Source organism: Dipodomys merriami, unplaced genomic scaffold, assembly GCF_024711535.1.
Source record: "Dipodomys merriami isolate MVZ:Mamm:240054 unplaced genomic scaffold, mDipMer1.0.p SCAF_4, whole genome shotgun sequence".
Taxonomy (NCBI): domain Eukaryota; kingdom Metazoa; phylum Chordata; class Mammalia; order Rodentia; family Heteromyidae; genus Dipodomys; species Dipodomys merriami.
In genome coordinates, this window is record NW_027205603.1 from 20,024,439 (window position 1) to 20,043,091 (window position 18,653).

At 44.3% G+C, this 18,653-nt stretch overlaps 1 protein-coding gene across 12 annotated transcripts in view; it reads left to right on the forward strand.

The window, feature by feature from the left end:
• The first annotated feature begins 2,511 nt into the window (after positions 1 to 2,511).
• Positions 2,512 to 18,653, forward strand: part of Pard3 (par-3 family cell polarity regulator) — a 635,367-nt gene continuing 619,225 nt past the window's right edge. For 11 of the 12 annotated variants that reach the window (XM_069990655.1, XM_069990656.1, XM_069990659.1 and 8 more), the window contains exon 1: positions 2,515 to 2,659. In XM_069990655.1, the coding sequence (XP_069846756.1) occupies positions 2,540 to 2,659 (120 nt within the window). In that variant the 5' untranslated portion in view covers positions 2,515 to 2,539. Of the gene's footprint in view, positions 2,660 to 18,653 lie in introns of all 12 variants that reach the window. The other variant, XM_069990667.1, reaches the window with a different exon arrangement.

Sequence of the window (18,653 nt, forward strand, 5' to 3'; positions counted from 1 at the left end):
GGCTTCTCCTCTCCCTGTACTCCCACCCATTTTCATGGACCATTCTGTCTTGGACTTTGCTGTCCTTTAGCTTACATCCTGGTAACTGGACCCTGCTACATACTTCCATGTGGCATCTCAAAGTAAGAATTTTATTTATTTATTCATGTATTTATGTATTTGTTTAGCTGGTCCTGAGGCTTGACCTCATGGCCTGGGCTCTATCCCTGACTTTCATTTTGCTTAAGGCTAGTGGTTTACCACTTGAGCCATAGCTCCAATACTGGTCTGTTTGGTAGTTTAGTAGAGGTAAGAATCCCATGGACTTTCCTGCTCAGGGTAGCTTTGAACCACAATCCTCACCTCTTACCTCCTGAGTAGCTAGGATTACAGGCATTTGCTGTACTAAACATCCTTGTAGTTTATGGGACAGAGCACATCAACTTTACTGCTTAGCTAGAAAAGAGAAGGAATGTCATGTCTAAAGGCACTTAGTAAATGGTTAAGATAGGATGCAAAGCTAGATTAATGCAATGTCTGATGGCCTCTAGCTATTACTGCAACTTGACTTTTAACCAGAATTCTGTTCTGAGAAAGTGCACAGTTAGGAAGGACTCAATGATTACTCATAGAAGAAGCAAGAAGACATTTGCAAGAGTGGCTATAGGGAGGTCACAAACTTGGTGATTGAGTAGGAATGTAGAATGTTGTCAATAAATAGGGTTTGGTAAGTCAAATCGGAGCTCTTTCTGGTCTGCCTGGAGCTTCTTCAGTGGCCTTGGAAAGTAACTCTTGGGGCAGTACAGGAGAAGAACTTAACTTCATTGATTTGCTAGGACAGGTGGTAAGTGGGTGGGCTAAGGGTTTTGAGGAAAGAGGAAGTACTTTTTTCATATGACCAAAATACCTGTGTGGTATTGCAAAGTGGAGGGATTCTGGAAGGCAGGTGAACCTCTTTGCCTTGATTCCTTCCTTTAAAATGGGAGGGAGTAGAGGGATGGATAATTACCAGCTCTAAATCCCTAAAGTCTACGAAAACACATGGGTTCACAACGCCTTTCACATATCATAGAATCAACTGGCAAAAAATAAATTTACTGTATAGTTTGGGACCAACGTGGGTCAGCAACGACAGTGTTGACATTGGCCATTCTTTAAGGATGACAGTTTTTTTTTAATGTTTATAAACCCCTGTGCTTAGCTAAGATAGAAATGAACTTGTTATTTTCCTTGCCCTAGTCCACTCGCTTTTTAAACGTCTCATTCTGTGTGTAAACAACTCCTTTTGGAGGTGCAGAATTTAAGAACCAGTTTTCTGCGATCGTGGGGATTCCTTTGCACAGCAATCTTCTCTTCCAGTATTCGGGACTCATTTTTTTTACAGGTTTGTGCTAGGACTGCTTATGTTGCAGCATTGTCAAGAAATAGACGTCTCCGAATTGCTGAGGTTTAAGTTCTACATAGTTAACAGGCTGGGTTACCGAAGGGTCAACAGGAAACTTCGAGGTAAATAGTGGTCTCCAGAGAAAGGCTGGGCGCTTCAAAGCCTCACCAACCCCTCGCCAGAGCAGACCATTAATTTTTTGCGCGGTCACCCGGCCTTGCAGCGAAGCGAGCCAGACAGTGCAGCCCCGGTCAAGCTGCCGGCTGGGAGGCGTCCTGGGCAAAGGCCCCTCTCCTCCCGCTAGGGGCAACATCCTGGGGTCTTTATCCTCCTAGGGGCGACTTGGTGACTGCTGGGCTGGGAAGGTGGGAGTCTGCCAAGGCAAGCGTCAGTTGTTTCCTTCCAGAGGCGGCGGCACTAGAAACTCTCCAGACCTAGGGAGCGGATTACAAGTGACAAAGAAAGCGAGAGGGCCCTCCGTGGAGACCTGGGGGTGGGGGTCGTGTGGAGGAGGGGTCCCGAAGAAGGGCTGGCCCCACGGTGCCCACGGCTGGAGGACCTCCGTGCAGAGGCTCGGGGAAGCGTCGGGGGGCAGGGCAGGGGGCGCCCTGCTCTCCCGTTTCTGCGGCGCCACAGGGGAGAAGCGATCGCAGCGGGCGGAGGCCGCGGGCGGAGGCCCGGGGTCCCGGGGTCCCGGGAGGGAGGCGGCCGGGTGGCCGCGCGCTGGCCCCGCCCCGCGCCGGGAGCGGGCCGCGCCTCCGCCCGCCGCGTGTGCGCGGTGTAGTGCGCCCAGCCCTCCCCCTCCCCAGTCCCCTCCCCCTCTCCTGTCCCCTCCCTCCCCTCGCCGCCGCCCCTCCCCCGCGGCTCCGAGTGAGCGCGAGCGCCACACAGCCCCGGGCCGCCGCTGCCGCCGCCGCGCGCGCCGAGACGCCGAACAGGTGGCCGGAGGCTGCGGGCGCCGCGGCGGGGAGAGGTGCGGGGAGCGCCAGGCGAGAGAGGGCGGCCGGGCCGGGCATGGTAGCCGAGGGGCCCCCCAGTGCCGCCGGCCCGCGCCCCTGAGCCGCCCGCGCCCCAGCGGCGGCCGCGCCGCGCCCAGCGTCCCGCCGCCCCGGCCCGGGGCCGCTCCGGTCGCCGTCGGCGAGGGGGCGCGGGCTGGCCCGCGGCGGCGGCGGCGGCATGAAAGTGACCGTGTGCTTCGGGAGGACCCGGGTGGTCGTGCCGTGCGGGGACGGCCACATGAAAGTTTTCAGCCTCGTCCAGCAAGCGGTGACCCGCTATCGGAAGGCCATCGCCAAGGTGAGGGGCCGGGGGCGCGCGGCGGCCGGGGCCGGGAAGGGGGGCTGCGGGCCGCGGGAGGCGGGCGCGGAGGGGGCGGAGGAGGGGAGGAGGAGGTGAAGGCGCCGGGATCAACATGGCGCTTCCTGGAAGCGGGAGGAGGGAGACGGAGGGGAGGCGGGGAGAGGGAAAGTGCGGCGCTGGCCCGGGCCTCGTCGGCGCCCCTCGCGCCGCGGGCCGCGGAGTTCTCCGCGCTAGCCGGGTCCGGGGCGCGCCCCGCTCCCCCGAACGCCCCTCTCCCTCGGGGCCCTGTCCGCGGGGCGGGCAGCGCGGGCCGGCGCCCGGAGCCCGCGGGGTCGCCGCTCCAGCCTCTCGCGCGGGGGGCGCGCGCTAAGCCTGGTTGGACGCGCCTGTCCCGGCCTCGGGTCCCCGAAACCCAGCCCCAGGCTTCTGCAGGCTTCAGGCCCCGAGGCAGAAGCTGGAAAAAAGCAACTCCCCCCCCCCCCCGCTTTTTTCTTTCTTAGTGTGAAAAGAGTTTGCCCATTCCACCCACGGCGGAGCGCGGCTGAGTGCCTTCTCTGCCCCACTCCCCTCCCCGGGCGGGGCGGAGCGGAGAGCGGGGCCCTGAGCTTCTTCCTCCCCTCCCAGTGCGGGCTACGGGGTGGGGACTGTCGCGGGGTTCGGTCGGGTCGGGTAGGCCGCCCTGGGAGGGACACCGGTTCGCTTTAGCCCGGCGCGGCTGAGCGGTGAAGACGACTCCCGTGCGGTCGGGCTCCCTAAAGCAGCTCGATCTTGCCATCGGTCACCGAATTGAAAGTTTTCCTGCGAGGACCTGGGCTTTTACCTATCCAGAACTGCTTCCATATGGTGGCCGTGCTGCGGGAGCCCGGGCCTGGAGCAGATTTCCTTTTTTCTTGGTGGAGTGGTAACATTGTCTCCACTGAACGGCATTCCTCTACAATGTGTCAGAAGTGAAAAGGCATTTGGTTAAATTGTTTTATCCACTATGTTTGACGACAGGCCATGCTGAAGAAGTTTCTCTGGGGCACCTGAGGATATCCCCCTTTATAAGAGCTTAGTGTGTGGTGGATAGCTATTCGCTCTGGTATTCCGATGCGGGCCCCCACAGTGCAGAAGAGGCTTGGTTGGATCCTGGGGCTTTGTCTGCCTAATTGTGCGTTTGCAGGGTGCTCACGGTGGCATCCACCAGTTTTCTCGGGAATTAGAAAGACATTTATTTATTTAGGCTATTGTTTTGTTTTCATTGTGTCTTGGAAAATTTAGCGTATATTTGGCCTTTTAAAGGTACTTTTGAATGCTATTTAGGAACCTGACAAAAGAATGGAAGATGTGGACTTCATTTAACAGCTGTAAATGTTCCTTACAGTTGGTTGAATTCTGATTGAAAATAAAACAAAATTAGAAATTGGGAACCTGTTTTATCTTGTAAAGTTGAACAAGGGAAGAAATTTGCTAATTTACATTTGGCATTTTTAAAGGGATCGTGTGTGTATCCTCTCTCTATATCCTATATATACATACATACATATATATGATAATGATGATAAGTTGTGAAAAGGAAAGAAAAATACAATAATACATACTCTTGGTGTATCTGGTTCCTGGTGCTACTTTTACATGCATGAAATTAGTTATATTTCATCACACATGCATTTGTTGAGTTGTCTGTTTGGGAGATAAAGATGTAGTTCTTTGATTGAATCATTAATTTGTTCCATAGAGAGTAAACAGTTGCTATGTTCAAGGTACTTTAGGGTTGTCACTGGCTGCTTTGTGGAAGATAGGCTTTAAAAGGTAGTGCAAGAAGCTGGGTACTTGTGGCTTGCACCTTTAATCCTAGCACCTTTAATCCTTTAATCAGCTGAAGAGGCTGAGATTTGAGAATCATGGATTTGTTGCTAGCCCAGGCAGGAAAGTCTGTGAGATTCATTTCCAACTAACCAGCGGAAAGATGGAAGTGGAGCTCTGGCTCAAGTGGTAAGAGCTCCAGCTTGAGTGAAAAAGCTAAAGGACAATCTCAGGCCCTGTGGTCAATCCCCAGTACCAGTGCGCACATGCACATGCACACACACACACACACACACACACACACACACACAATCGTGCAAGAGCTGCACAGTAGGAGGCCAATTGAGTGTGGTATGGTGGGGAGAAGATGTCTCTGAGAGTACTTGGTGTCTCCTCTGGACTTATTTTTCACTATTACCAGTGGTTGTTCTACAGTAGGCTGGGAGTACATAAAAGGGAGTCAGAGAATGGGTCACTGTGAGTGGAGAGAGCAATCTTTTGAGTCAAGGGTTAGAAGAGATGTCCATGTGAAGAAGGGAAGGAAGGAAGGAAGGAAGAAGGGCTGTGGTGACACAAGTTGGGGAGAAGACAGAGTGAAAGGCGGGAGCTGGGGGGAGAGAGAATGATTCTGGACTCAGAGCGGATTCAGGATTTCCAAAACTACTCCTATGTTTTCAAATGCAGCTAAAAGTTTAGCAGGCCAATTTTAAGGTGGGATTTCCAGTGTGCAAAGTTCAGTAACTAGTTTACAAGACTCTGAAATGTTGCAAGGGTCTGTATTTTTTTTTAAATAAATTCATCTGTAATTTTTCTTAAATTGTTAGGTAATGATTAAAAAGAATTTCCCCCCATCTTCTGTGAGGTGATTGTAAAGTATATATGAACTCATACTGTTTTAGCTATCATACTCTTTTCCTGTTACGTGAAGAGTTGGGTAGCTGAGTTCTTGAATATTTAGGTTGCTAGGTGACATGTGGCATGGGGAATTCCCATCTGAGGGGAAAAGTAGGGGTACATCATATTTGTTGTATAAAACACAAAGAAGAAAAAGCCAGGCACAGTGGTTCATCTATGTATGTATAATCTCAGCTATTCAGAAGGCAGAGACCAGGAGGATTGTGGTTCAAGGTCAGTTCAGGCCAAAGTTAGCAAGACCCTATATCAATGAATTAGCTGGGGATTGTGGTTTGATTTTTGTCACCCTAAATATCCAAGGCTTGGGCAAAAAATAGCGATTTGAGAAATAGCTAGAGGAAAAAGGGCTAGGTATGTGGCTCAAATGGTAGAACACACCTAGCAAGGGCAAAGCCCTGAGTCCAAACTGTACTTCCAAAAAGAAAAAAAGTAAAAGCAACAAACACCCAACTCACCAAAGCTTTATTTTGTGGTGTGGTGAAGCTATTTTTTTGGCATTCTATTTGTATATTTGAGCTGTTTTCAGGTTAAACAATCAATTTTTCTGGGCAGCAGAATATCATATCTTAGTACCAGAAATGTCCTCCATAAGCAGATATTTGAAGGCTTTACACTTAGTCATATGTGATCTATAGTTTTCCCTCTAGTGAAAACATATTTTTGTGGTCATGAACACCAATGGGAGAAAATGGCAGTTTGTTCTCATTTGCCCTTCCTCCCAGAGGCACCCTCTGAGCAGGATGCTGTGCTTCACACTGAGAACTGTGTTGCCAGGGTTTCTCATGAGTCTAACCAGATTTGACTGTTTGTGGCAGTTCCTATGCTCATGGCCTCCTGCTTAGGATTCCTGTAGGACACAGGGCATAGAGCATCAGCTTTGAGGGATTTGTAGAAGGGCTGCTGAATTTCAGAGGTAAGAGCTACCATTGTGGTGTGGTGAAGACCAAAAGTCATTTAGTTCTTGGGGTTTGCATTGTATGGAAAGAAGTGTGTATGGGGGGGGGAGGGCAGCACTTTCTCTCTGAGTAGCAGGGTGTTCTGGCATGGTGGAGAGTTGTGTGATTCTGTAGGTCTATGTGGGTGTATGAATCTGAACAGCATCTGCTGCGCTTCTGGGAAGTAGGAGGGAAGGCATTAAACCAAGGTGGTTCTGACATTAGGGCCACTGTGGCTTCTTTGCATGATTTGCATCAGGCAAAATCAAGCTGGTCAGAATCAGGCTGTGGAGGACTGTGAATGCACAATGAGACTTGGGGACTTTATGTATATTGTCTAGGAAGGACTCCAGAACTTGTACAGGATAGCAGGTAAGCCACAGAGAGAGGACATTGGCAGCTGTTTGGATGAGAGTTGCCTTGGGTGTTAGGACATGCTACTAATGGCTGCTGAGTGATAGAAGATGAAGGGATTTAAGAGCAAATAGAGGGAGAGGAGCTTCTGAGGCCTCTAGAATTCACTGTTTCCCCTCCCCACAGCCTTCGTCTTCTGAAGAGGGCATTGTGGACTTAGGTAATTGTCCTTTTACCCCTGAGCAAGCTAACCCTGAAGAGCCTCATTTTCCTTACTCTTCCTCACCTAACTCCTTTACAGGGTTAATATGAGTATTGAACAAGATGATACATATGAAATTTTCAATACCAGGTCGGACTCACAGTAGCTGCTCAGTAAAGATGAATTGGATCACTAATGGTTTCATCTGTTAAGGGTCAGTTTTCCTAAGTGTCCGAATCTTCCTGCCTGCATTTCCCCTCTCTCCTTGAAAAGGCAGTGTGTAATTTATTTGAAGAATGGGTAGACTGTTATTATTTGCTTATATGGTGTCTCAGTCAGGATTGGCTGAGTGTATGGAACAGAGATTTACCACTGTAGGCTTTATGATTAGGCAGATATTTGGGCTTTGATTTTTGGGCTACTGTTTCTGTTTCTCAGAATGAAATTCTTTTAGAATTAGTAGCAGTTTATTATTTACCAAGTTAACTTCAGTGTATGCACATAAGCGCTTTTATTTATTTATTTTTATGTGTTGTGGGGCCTGAACTCTGGGCCTGGCTGCTGTCCCTCAGCTCTTCAGCTCAAGTGAGCACTCTACCACTTGAGCCACAGCACCACTTCTGGCTTTTTTTCTGCTTATGTGATGCTGAGGAATCAAACCCAGGACCTCATGTTTGCAAGGCAAGCACTCTACCACTGAGCCACCTTCCCAGTCCCGCACATAAGTTTTTGAAAATGTGTGTTAATTACTAAAATCTTACCATTCATGGCTTTAATGAGATACCCTGAGATTGATATGCAATTTTTCTGTGAATAAAACCTATGACTGCATGTTGTCACACAGTTAAAAGATTATTGAAAGCTCAGTGAAACAGTTACACTGTGGCAGAGAAAGTACAGGCAAACTATAAATAGTAAAATTAAAGGAACATTGTTATTTTGTTCACAGTTTTCTGTTTTCCCTCTTAAAGGGGGGGGGGGAGGGTAGAAGGAACATAGTCAAAAGGCTGATTTCAAAATTCAGATCCTCCTCCTTCTTGGCTGAAGTGCCTGAGACCCCCCTTTCCAGCTAGATCCTGCTGCCCCCAGATAGCTTGTCCTTGGTGGGGACCCCTGCTGTTTTCCAGACTCTCCAGATTTACTCCACCCACTTGGACTTTTGTGCACTTTCCTGCCTCTGCTCTGACATTTTCCATCTCTTTTGCCTGGAATGCTTGCCTTCTCTTTGCAGGCATCCAGTGAGGCTCTCTGGAGCCTGGCTGTGAGTCAAGCTGTGTGAGACTCTCCCTCCTTTGTGATTCCCCCTTGAGGTGAAATGGTTGATGTGATGGCTCCCACCTCTGTCTTTCTTGTCTAGCCTATGTCTCTCACATAGAGGTTGAGAAAATACAGAATTGAGAATAAACACATCCCATGTATTCATACACAGAAAGGACAGTTCTAGGAAGACTGGAATCAACATGAGCTTATTTTAAGGACTTTAAGGTTGGATGTGTTTGGCCTACTGGCACAAGCAGCTTGTAAGTAAGACTAAGATTTAGAGAGATTTGGAACACTTGGGAGATACTCATTGGTGTCAGCTATTTTGAAGAAGTTAAGTCTGCTTTTTTTTTTTTTTTTTTCTGACCAAGCAGAGGGGTTCTGACCAGTCCTGGGGTTTTCACTGGGCTGGGTTCAAGGGAGGTGGCCAGGCAGTGTGGGAATCTGTCCCTGAAACACAACTAGGCCTGGTCTGGCACCTATAACTCTTGTCAGTCGGGATCCTTGGGTTAGGGCCAGAAGTAAATAGAAATATTTAGGATCTGAGATTCACAGAGAGATTCTGGCTGATAGGAAGCACTTCTTGGCTCATGATGAACATGGATAAATCGGTTGTTGCAGGTAACATTTAACATCCTGCGTGGATTACTAACCTACAGATGGATTTTCCATCTGTCCTGGAAGATTTTACCTCCCTGTCGGAGTTGGATGCAGGTTGCTCATGGTGTACACTCAATAGGCGATCACAGCCCTCTGTATTTTTTTCTGGGATGGAAGGAATCAGGTAAAATGAGGCCATTGGATTCTTCCTTTACTAGTGGATGCCAAATGGCATGCTGGGTCATCCATACAGTATGCTTTCCTTCTGCTTGGCCATTTCAACTATTTTGCCTATATTTGGTACCTGCTCTGCTTAACATGGAATTTAGAAAACAAAATTTTAATGAAATGAAATGAGAAGTTCAGTGATTAAGAAAGACTACTAATTTTATCTGTCATTCTATTTTTTTTTTTAAATTTGTGCCATTCCAGGGTTTGAACTTAGAGCCTTTAGCTCTTGCTGTGCCCCCCTCCTCTCCCCCCCCCCCCCCGCCCCACTCATAACTGATGTCTCACCACTTGGAGTCTCCTGAACTTGTCTGCCCAGGCTTTGAACATTGATCTTCCTGTTCTCAGTCTTCTAAGTAGCAGGGATTAGAGATGTGAGCCAACAGTGCCTAGTTTGTCTCTGTTATCATTCTTAAAATTTTCTGCATTTGGAAAGGTTATGATGTGGCTCACTCCTGAATTCCTACCTACGTGAGGCTAAAATCTGAGGCTTGCAGTTTGAAGCCAGCCTGGACAGAAAAGTCCCCATGAGACTCTTGTCTCCAGTTAACCAGAAGTGGAGCTATGGTTCAAAGTGGTAGAAGTGCCAGTCTTGAGCAAAAGAGCTAAGGGGCAGTGCCCGGGTCCTGAGTTCAAGCCCCATGACTGACCAAAAAAAAAAAAAGGGAAGAGATTATGAAAAGAAAAGCCCCCCTCCTTTTTTCCTTTTTAGTGTATTGGTGTTTGAATTCTGGCCTTCATGCTTGCTAGCCAGTGCTGTACGACACCTCAGCCCTTTTTGCTGTAGTTACTCTTCACCTTGGGCCTTGTACTTTTACCCAGGGCTCGCCTCAGACTCAGATCCTCTGTCACTTGAATAACTGGGATTACAGGCATGTGCCACCATGCCTTACTTATTTTTGAGATAGGTTCTTAGTTAGTAACTTTATTAGGCTTGGGCTTACCTAAAACTGTGATCCTCTCATTTCTATCTCCTTAGTAGCTGGGATGATAGGTGTGTGTGTACTGTTACACCTGGCAAAAATGACTTTCCTTTATTAGTCTTTTTTGTCTTGCCTGATCTCCTATCTTTAGGTGGCTTATGCCATTAAATGGTGTTGTTGATTTTCCCTTTTTGTCTCCCAATTGATATTGATACTTAGAGGTAACTCCACATGCAAATGACTTTAAATGACTTTAAATAGCAGATAACTTTTTCTTTTAAAGATAAACCATGTAACATATAGAAAAGAAATAAAAGTACATTTATGCACAAATTTGTACACAAATGTTCATAGTAGCATTATTAATAAGATCTATTACTATTAATAGCAATCTATATCTCAGATATTTACCAGCTGACAAATGTATGAGCAAAATGTGGTGTATATCTATATATCTCCACACATTAGAATAACACTTTGTCATAAAAAGGAATGAAGTAGTTTGAAGCCAGATCAGGCAGGAAAGTCCGTGTGACTCTTATCTCCAATTAACCACCAGAAAACTGGAAATGGTGCTGTCGCTCAAAGTGGTAGAGGGCTTGCCTTGAGCAAAAGAGCTCAGAGGCAGTGCCCAGGCCCTGAGTTCAAGCTCTGCAACCACCACCACCACCACCACCAAATGAATGAAGTAATGACACATCCTTGAACACAGATGAACTTAAAAACATTATTGTGTAATAAACCAGTTCCCAAAGCACCATATTGTGTGGCTCCATTAATGAGAAATGACCAGAGTACCTAGGGGATGGATGATGGGGAGTGACTGCAATTGAGTACACATTTCTTTCAGTGGTAATGAAAATGTTCTCAATTTAGTTAGTGATAATGGCTGTACAACTCTCTGAATATAATAAAAATATTTAATCATATACTTTAAGTGGATGAATTTTACAGTATGTGATTATATCTCAATAAAGATGCTAAAAATAGATTATATAAGCCATCATGAATAAGACTCCATTTTTAGACACTTTATAGTTCTGAGAATCCTATAAAATAACATTTGTTTGTGTGTCAGAGATACTCTTAACACCTTGAATGAAAATGGGCTGTTTTTAGGAATTTTCCATACAATGGGTAAACCTTGCTTTCTTCGGCCTGTATGATGTATTCTCTTACTATCTGGTAAGCTCCTGATTGCTGAGTCTCTGAGTCCCCTTGTCTTGTGTTGTCATCCACCCAGAAAGGCCTTCCCAGTTCTGCTTCAGAAACCTCCTCCTGCTCCATACCTTTCTGTTTTTATTGAATGAAGGTTGGCCAGGATATTCCAAAGAAGTCCACAATGGAAGAGGCCTTTTACAGTATTTGCTCTCAGTGATGTGGGGCAAGCTTTCTGTTCTCCATTTTATGTCCTCTTCTTACCTTCAGAGATGCTGGGTGGGGCACTTGTTTTTAACTATACCAGCACATCTGGTCTGCATGGCCGATTTGGGGCTTTGTGGATTATGAGGCAAGCATGACTGGCTGTGGTTTTCCAGAGGAGGAGACAGGGCACTGAATGTCACCCTGTACTCACCATGCTGGGAAAATATTTTGTTTGCCTTAGTTTGGAATGACAAGGCTTGTCTTGCTCAGACATACGCTGTTGAGAATCAGGGCGAATTGTGCTTAGGGTATCCTTCAAAATTCCTTATTGTTTCAAGATAATATCTTTTAAGATAAATCACATGTTCAGAAATGACTTACTAAGACTGTTACCTTTGTGAATTGTGATTCTGCAGGATACTAAATGTACCTACAGGGATTCAGGTGGTTGGTACTGTTCTGGTATACAGTATAAATACTGTGAGTGATCAGAATCAGGTCAATATTTTTGCTCTGTGTTAAAATTCAGACACTAAAAGTTTTGGAACTCAGATGTATTTGTGTGTATATGTACATCTGTTTGTGGTATGTATAATGTGTGACATGTAGTTTGATATGTGTGTATGGGATGGTCTGTCTGTTTGTTGGTATCTGTATATGTGTATGATTTCTGTTTTTTAAAATACGATTTTATTAAAGTGTTGTAGAGAGGGGTTACCATTTCATAAACTAGGTAATGAGTATAGTTCTTTTTGGACAATATAACCCCTTCCTTTTCTTCCATCCAGCTTCCCCTTCCTGTCCCTGCCTACAAGTTGCATAGTTCATTTTTACATAGTGCATATTGAATACCATAACTGCATTTGTTCGTTCCTCCTCATTCTATTTCTGTGCTCTCTTTTTGTCCCCCTCTCTTAAAGACAAAATCTCAAAACAAAACCAAACAACCAAACTCATGTTTCCATTTCCTGGAATTTGTTTTGATAAATAGTATTGATAAATAATATCTGTACTACATCCCCTTAAATTAGAAAACTAGTCTAAACTAGTCTTTGGTGCCAGTACTAGGGCTTGAACTTTGCCTGTCACTATCCCTTAGCTTTTTCTGCTCAAGATTGGTGCCCTACCACTTGAATCCTACCTCCATTTTTGCCTTCTTTGCTGATTACGGAGATAAGAGTCTCAACAGACTTTTCTGCCTAGGCTGGCTTTGAACTATGATCCTCAGATCCTGAGTAGCACAGGTGTGAGCCACCAGCACTTGACTAGGAGCATACTTTTGAAAAATTCTCTTTCAGATACTCTACACTAAAAACCAGTATTTCCTTTCCAATAGTAAATAACTCACTCTATGTGTCCCTCAAATGAAAATGGCTGACTGATGAGAATCAGGTGCCTGTGGCTCACACCTGTAATCCTAGCTACTCAGGAGGCTGAGATCTAAGGATGGTAGTTCAAAGCCAGTCTACCACAAAAGCTGGTGTAACTCTTATCTCCACTTAACCCCTCCCCCAACAAACAAACAAACAAACAACTGGAAGTCAAGCTGTGGCTCAAGTTGCAGAGAGCTAGCCTTGAGCAAAAAGGCTTAGGGATAGCACCCAGGCCCCTAGTTCAATCCCCAGGGTCAGCACAAAGAAAGAAAATGGAAAAATAAAAAGAAAGTACACTTTTTGCATAGGTAGTTTATATAACAATAGGATTTGTGTTTTGTTCCTTTTATTTATAAAATAAAAAAATTGGGAAGCCTTTTCATTTCTGTGTTTAAATTTTTTATTCTTAAATCTAAAATTAAGTTGGGGAGTTAATAAATATAAATTTCCAAGAAAGCCATTTTCATATGCCACAAAGATGTTTAAGATGTGTAATTTATAATTCTGAAACCTAATATTCAAAGTCCTATGTGAATGATGTTTAGCCAGGTTTGTACCTAGCAGTACTAAGCTGTAAACTGAGATGTCTCTGATTACAGACAGCAGCACTCGCAGAAGAAAGTGGCAACATGTACAGGATGGGATGTGGGTTCTGGTAGATTGTCACACAGGATATGACTAGTCACTGAATCCATTAAAGTCAAAAGTAGGATTTGATACCTTCACCACTTCGTTAGAGCTCTGGGAAGAAAACCTTTGGGACAGATGCAGAGGGTCCATAATGGAAGTGTGTTATATGGAGTGGAGATGATTTAAATAACTATATCTGGAAAATAGGGGCATTTCTGCAGTTAGACTATGGCTTCAACTCAGTGCCTTATGCTCTTTCTCCCTTGGCAGTTTTGCTCAATGTTGGCACTCCGCCACTTAAGGCACAGTTCCACTTCTGGCTTTTTGTTGGTTACGGTGGTGATAAGAGTCTCATGGACTTTACTGCCTGTGCTGGCTTCAAACCTCCATACTCTGATCTAGCCTTCTGAATAGTTAGGATTACAAGGCATAAGCCACCACTGCCTGGCTGATTGAAATATTTTAATAGGCATTAAAAATACATTTCCTATTAAAACTTTTAAAATTTGGAATGAATGAAACTAGAAACTCAATGCTGTTCATAAAAAGCAGAGGTTTGTTTCAAAGGCTTTTAGCATTTATTAATTAGCTGCAATTCAGAAATGACAGTGGGATCTCAAGGAAGTCACCTGAGTTATAAAACAGAGGCAAAGTCAGCTGGTTTTTTTTTTTTTTTTTGACTTCTAATCCTTTCTTAAGAAGTTCCTATGATTCATGTACTCATAACCCTTCTTTACTCTGTCCTGGATCTTAAGATGATGACTTTTGATAGCTAGATCAGCAATACAGGAACACAAGAGCATCCTTTGCCTAGGTAATTGTAAGGACAGACAGATTGATGCAACTTTTAATACTTTAGTGCAGCTGAAGGCACCCATTGACAATCACCTACCTGCAGACTTCACCCAGGAGTTGACCTATTTATTGTACAACAGTGAGTAGTGTCTTAAGATGTGTTCAGTGTTGTTTTGTCAGACTTGGAAAATTATCAGCACAATAGTTTCCTATTCAAGAAGACCATCACTTTCTTATCTTTCTTTTCCAGACTGATACAGAAGTTGTTTTTCTTTCTGAGAATCTTAAACATCTTATTAGTTAAAATATTGCTTCTTCCCCTTTAGGGGAGTTGTTAAATAGTGATTAAAATAATAAAGTGCTTCCAGTTATGCAATATTGCTGTTTTGACTCCTTTCTCTTCCAGTATTTGTTTTCAAACATGCGTGCACTTGAACTTCAAAGCTTCAGTTTCAGGCCATGGAGGAGAGAGCAGCACAGATTGGAATTCATAGATATTTCATCCTTTCACATTTTTTGTTTTTGTGCTTTGCTAATGAAAATGATAAATAGTGTGCTTTCAGAAGATTTCTGGAATAGTCAAGCATTTTATAACAAAACTGTTGAAAAATAATTGGATGAATTTTAGATAGAGTAAAATCTGTTTTGATCCCAGGTGCTGCTTTTCACCCACAAGAAAGGAAGCTTTTTTCGTTATGGATTCAAGGGATTGGTATAACCAGTTCAGTCTTTGCTTTTGATATATAAAGCTTTTTAGGCTAGGTCAGAAATGATGAGGGAAAGCTATTGCAGAAGCTATTGCTGTATGACTATTATGTATTTTCCTATCAGCTTGGGGAGCTGTTGAGAAAGTGTCTTTGACAGTGATACCGAACATATTTTTTAGGCCCAGTTTATTGAGAAGAAATTTTAGAGATGTGGGAGGAGAACCCCAGACAATGCTGTCAGGATATAGTAGCAGTAATGCCATTCTTCAAAACAAGTGATTATGGAGTGGGGGCTTTGCTCTGTTCTATAGAGGACTTGAATAGCAAGTGAGAGACCTTGAATTCAATCCCCAGTAGCATCAAACAAACTAAGAGAAATGATGTTATGGTGCATGTGTGGCTTTGTGCTTTGTATATATGTATGTTCGTCTTATGGAGCAGTGGCAATGACACAGTCCTGAGTTTCTAGGAGAGCAAGCAGAAGTTAAAGAGGATAAGAATATTTGAGGCTTGACTTGGCCTTCTTAGGCAGAACCCTGTGACTGCACAGGCTATGCTGCAGTGTGAATCACTGTACCAGACACAATGATAGGGCCCATCCACCATAAGATATTGTAATTCCACAAGAAAGATGATGTCCTTACAGAAGAACAGTTTCTTTTTTGACATGGGTTTGCCCAGATGGCTTATGAGTAGGAAAGAAATACATCTTGGGCTGACCTTTATGTCAGTAAGGGTTAGGGATGCTTGTCTGTCAAAGATCCTCATGACTTAGGGATAGTCCCTAGAACAACAGAATTGGCATTTCTTGGAAACTTGTTAGAAATACAGGCTCTTTGGATCCATCCTAAAACTCTGTGTGAGAATCAAAATTTTAACTTGGTACTTTGGGAGTTTTACAGCATCTATGATTGAACCTTGCTGCAATAGAGAGCCTGAACATGTTTTTGTTTTTTTAAAACAAAACACCAGTGGCTTAGGTGACACAGAAACCAGAGGAATCTGATGTCTGGGTCAGGGCTGGGTAGCCCTTGTACACAGCTTTTCAGGGGTTCTCTGTGCAGCCAGGATGGAGGGCTGCTGGTCTAGACCAGCTCCCAGACCTTTTGAGGTTCTTGCATCTTGTGATGTGGGATCCTGCTCTGCCTTTGGCTGTGCACTGGAAACTCCAGAGCATAAGTTGAGAGGGTGCCCAGAACTGGTCACCTGTATGTGACAATGGGGCAGTCAGTGCATCTGCAATTTTGAAATTTCTGACTTTTGAAATAATGGAACTGTTAGCTTTGTTGAGTTTTATTTGTGGAAACAGTTGATATGTGTGTGGTAGGTATTCTGTAGGAATTGACTTTTAATGATGTCTAGTTGGTATTGAGTAATCACTTTATAAAACAGGTGAGGAGGGAGGAAAGTCCAGGCTGAAAAATGTACAAATCTCATATGTCCTCCATCCTATACTGTAAAAGGACAATAAGATTTTTATTATTTTTGAGGAAGTAGAGATGAAACTTGTGAGCAGTGGACTAATCCCTCTCTTGCTGGTTTCTTTTTATGCTTGTTTGTGGGTATTCTTCAGCTCATTGGAGGAACAATAATAGGGAAGACTGCGGGCAGTCTTTTACAAGGCCAGTTAGGGGATTCCTTTTATGCCTCTTAGGAATTCCCTCCGGGAGTCCTGTCTCTGTACCAGAGATCCAAGGTCCTGGCCATAAGTCTCTGTGGACCTCCTTCTGGGCAAAAGTATCTGCTTGCTTACAGGACCTACTTTATTATCTTTGATTTAGCATTGTCACTGCTTTTCCTGTCATATGGTCCTTATAGCTTATCTTTCTTTCCATAAATTTTATGGATTATTACAAGTAGAACTTATCTTTCTTTTTAGAAATTTTATATATTACTGAAAGTCGGGGAAGGAGGACAGATAACTAGCACAGAATCTGCCAGCCTTCATTTAGACATCTGGCATGGGGTTGGACTCATGGACAACACTCTGGGGCTGTCAGATTTCCCTCTCAGTCCCTTCTATGGGTTCCTTGTGGTGCTGTGTGTACTTTAGCAAGTCGAGAACTTAGCACAGGACACTGAGTGTTGGTGAAGTGATTGCAGCCAGACACAATTTTGTCCAGGGTATTTTGAGAACTAAAATATAGAATTTTCAGTAACCAAATAATGATTAAAATCTTGTCTTTAAATATATTGTAGTTAGTTTGTCAGAAGTGTGCTGTGTGCATGTAGAGGTATATTGCAATGAAATCCCCTCATACTACAAATACATACTAACTAAAAAAAGTTTAAAGAAAAATTATACTGTTGCTAGAAGAACATACTATTACTAAATTTTATTGAACTGAGAGAAATTACTTTAAGCCACTTTAATACCACGTTGGTAACAATGCCCAGGGAAACATTGTGTTCTTATCTAGAAGTTTCAAATGGAACATAACCAGAAGCTGATTAGTAAAAAATGTTGTGTGAAAATTACTGTGTGTTTAGGTATTGCTGCATAACAAGCTACTCAGAGTTAATGGCTTAAATCAAAACCTGTTTATATAGATCTCATGCTTTGGTGGGAATTAGGACAGGCTCAGTGTTTCTTCACCACGTAGGGTTACTCAGAGTATCCAGCTGATAGGTGACTTAGCAGTGGGATGAGGGCGTTTCAAGGTGGCACAGATGACATGTTTGGTGTCCGTTCATCAGAGCACCTGCATGTGGTGGTTCCAGCACTCAGGTCTCAGGATAGGTAAGTATATTCTGTGGTGATTCTGGCTGCAGAGAGTCATAGCAAGGAAACTGCTACTCTGGGAAAACGTAGACAGTGGAAGGCTGCACAGCATAACTGCTCTGGCCTTCTGTTTACGAAGCACATCACCAGGCCTGCCGAGAGTCAAAGGAGTGTGCCCATCTTTCTTCTGCCATAGTGTGTGTGTGTGTGTGTGTGTGTGTGTGTGTGTGTATGCATGTGTGCGCATGTGCACACACACAACAAACATTGTATTTGTTGTTATGTGTCATGTTTCACAATTAACTTGATCTGGGTAAGGGTAGGTAGTTTGTGTTCATGTTTCGTGAGCCCAGAGACCTGACAGCTTTCCCAGGCTATGTGGTAGAAAGAGATAATGGTAATAACACCCTAGGTTTATGCAGCACCTTCATTCCTGAGGTTCAAAGTGGTTAAGGCACTCATCATTCCTTTATGGGACAGTCCTGTGAGGTAAATAAGCCATGCTACCCTGAGTTCTTACCCATATGGGGGAATGCAGTAATTCCACCAATCTAGGAGTGAAAAGATCTCAGGGACAGCTTTTGGTATTTTCTGTTGGTTGATTTGAACTTTAGTACCAAGCTACTTTTCTTACATATGATTCTGGAAAATGGTGAACGTTGTCTTTTGTCAAATTTCATCATCATTTTGACACCTTGGAAATACTACATGTTGTAACCTTTTACCAAAGTTGTGCCATGTTCCTCAGTTCACTTGGTTAAGGATTTGGTGGTCCTATGGCTGGAACGTTCTTTAGGTGTTCCCCTCTCTCCTCTTTTATCTGCACTGTGGCTAAAGCTACACTTTTGGCTCAGACAGTTTCAGAGAATCCCTGTGTGCGCCAGGACAAGTTCTCTCTCCCCACTCCTGTCACAAGTGGGTTCTGGGCTTGCTGCTCTGATCTTAGAGGTCTCTCAGTGACTGTACTAAGTGCCGTTCCTATAGGCTGCCCTGGGCTGCCTCTGCTACTGCCTTAGGCTCAGCCTGGATGGAAACTACCCAGATTTCCATCCAGTACAAAGTGTCAAAAATAGATATGTTGTCCAGTTAAAGGGATGTAAATGATCACTATGTAAACTTGTACTTTTTGAAAGTGTTACCCCATAATTGTAACTATGTTATCATATGTTTTATTAGTTGTAAGTAATTAATGGTGGG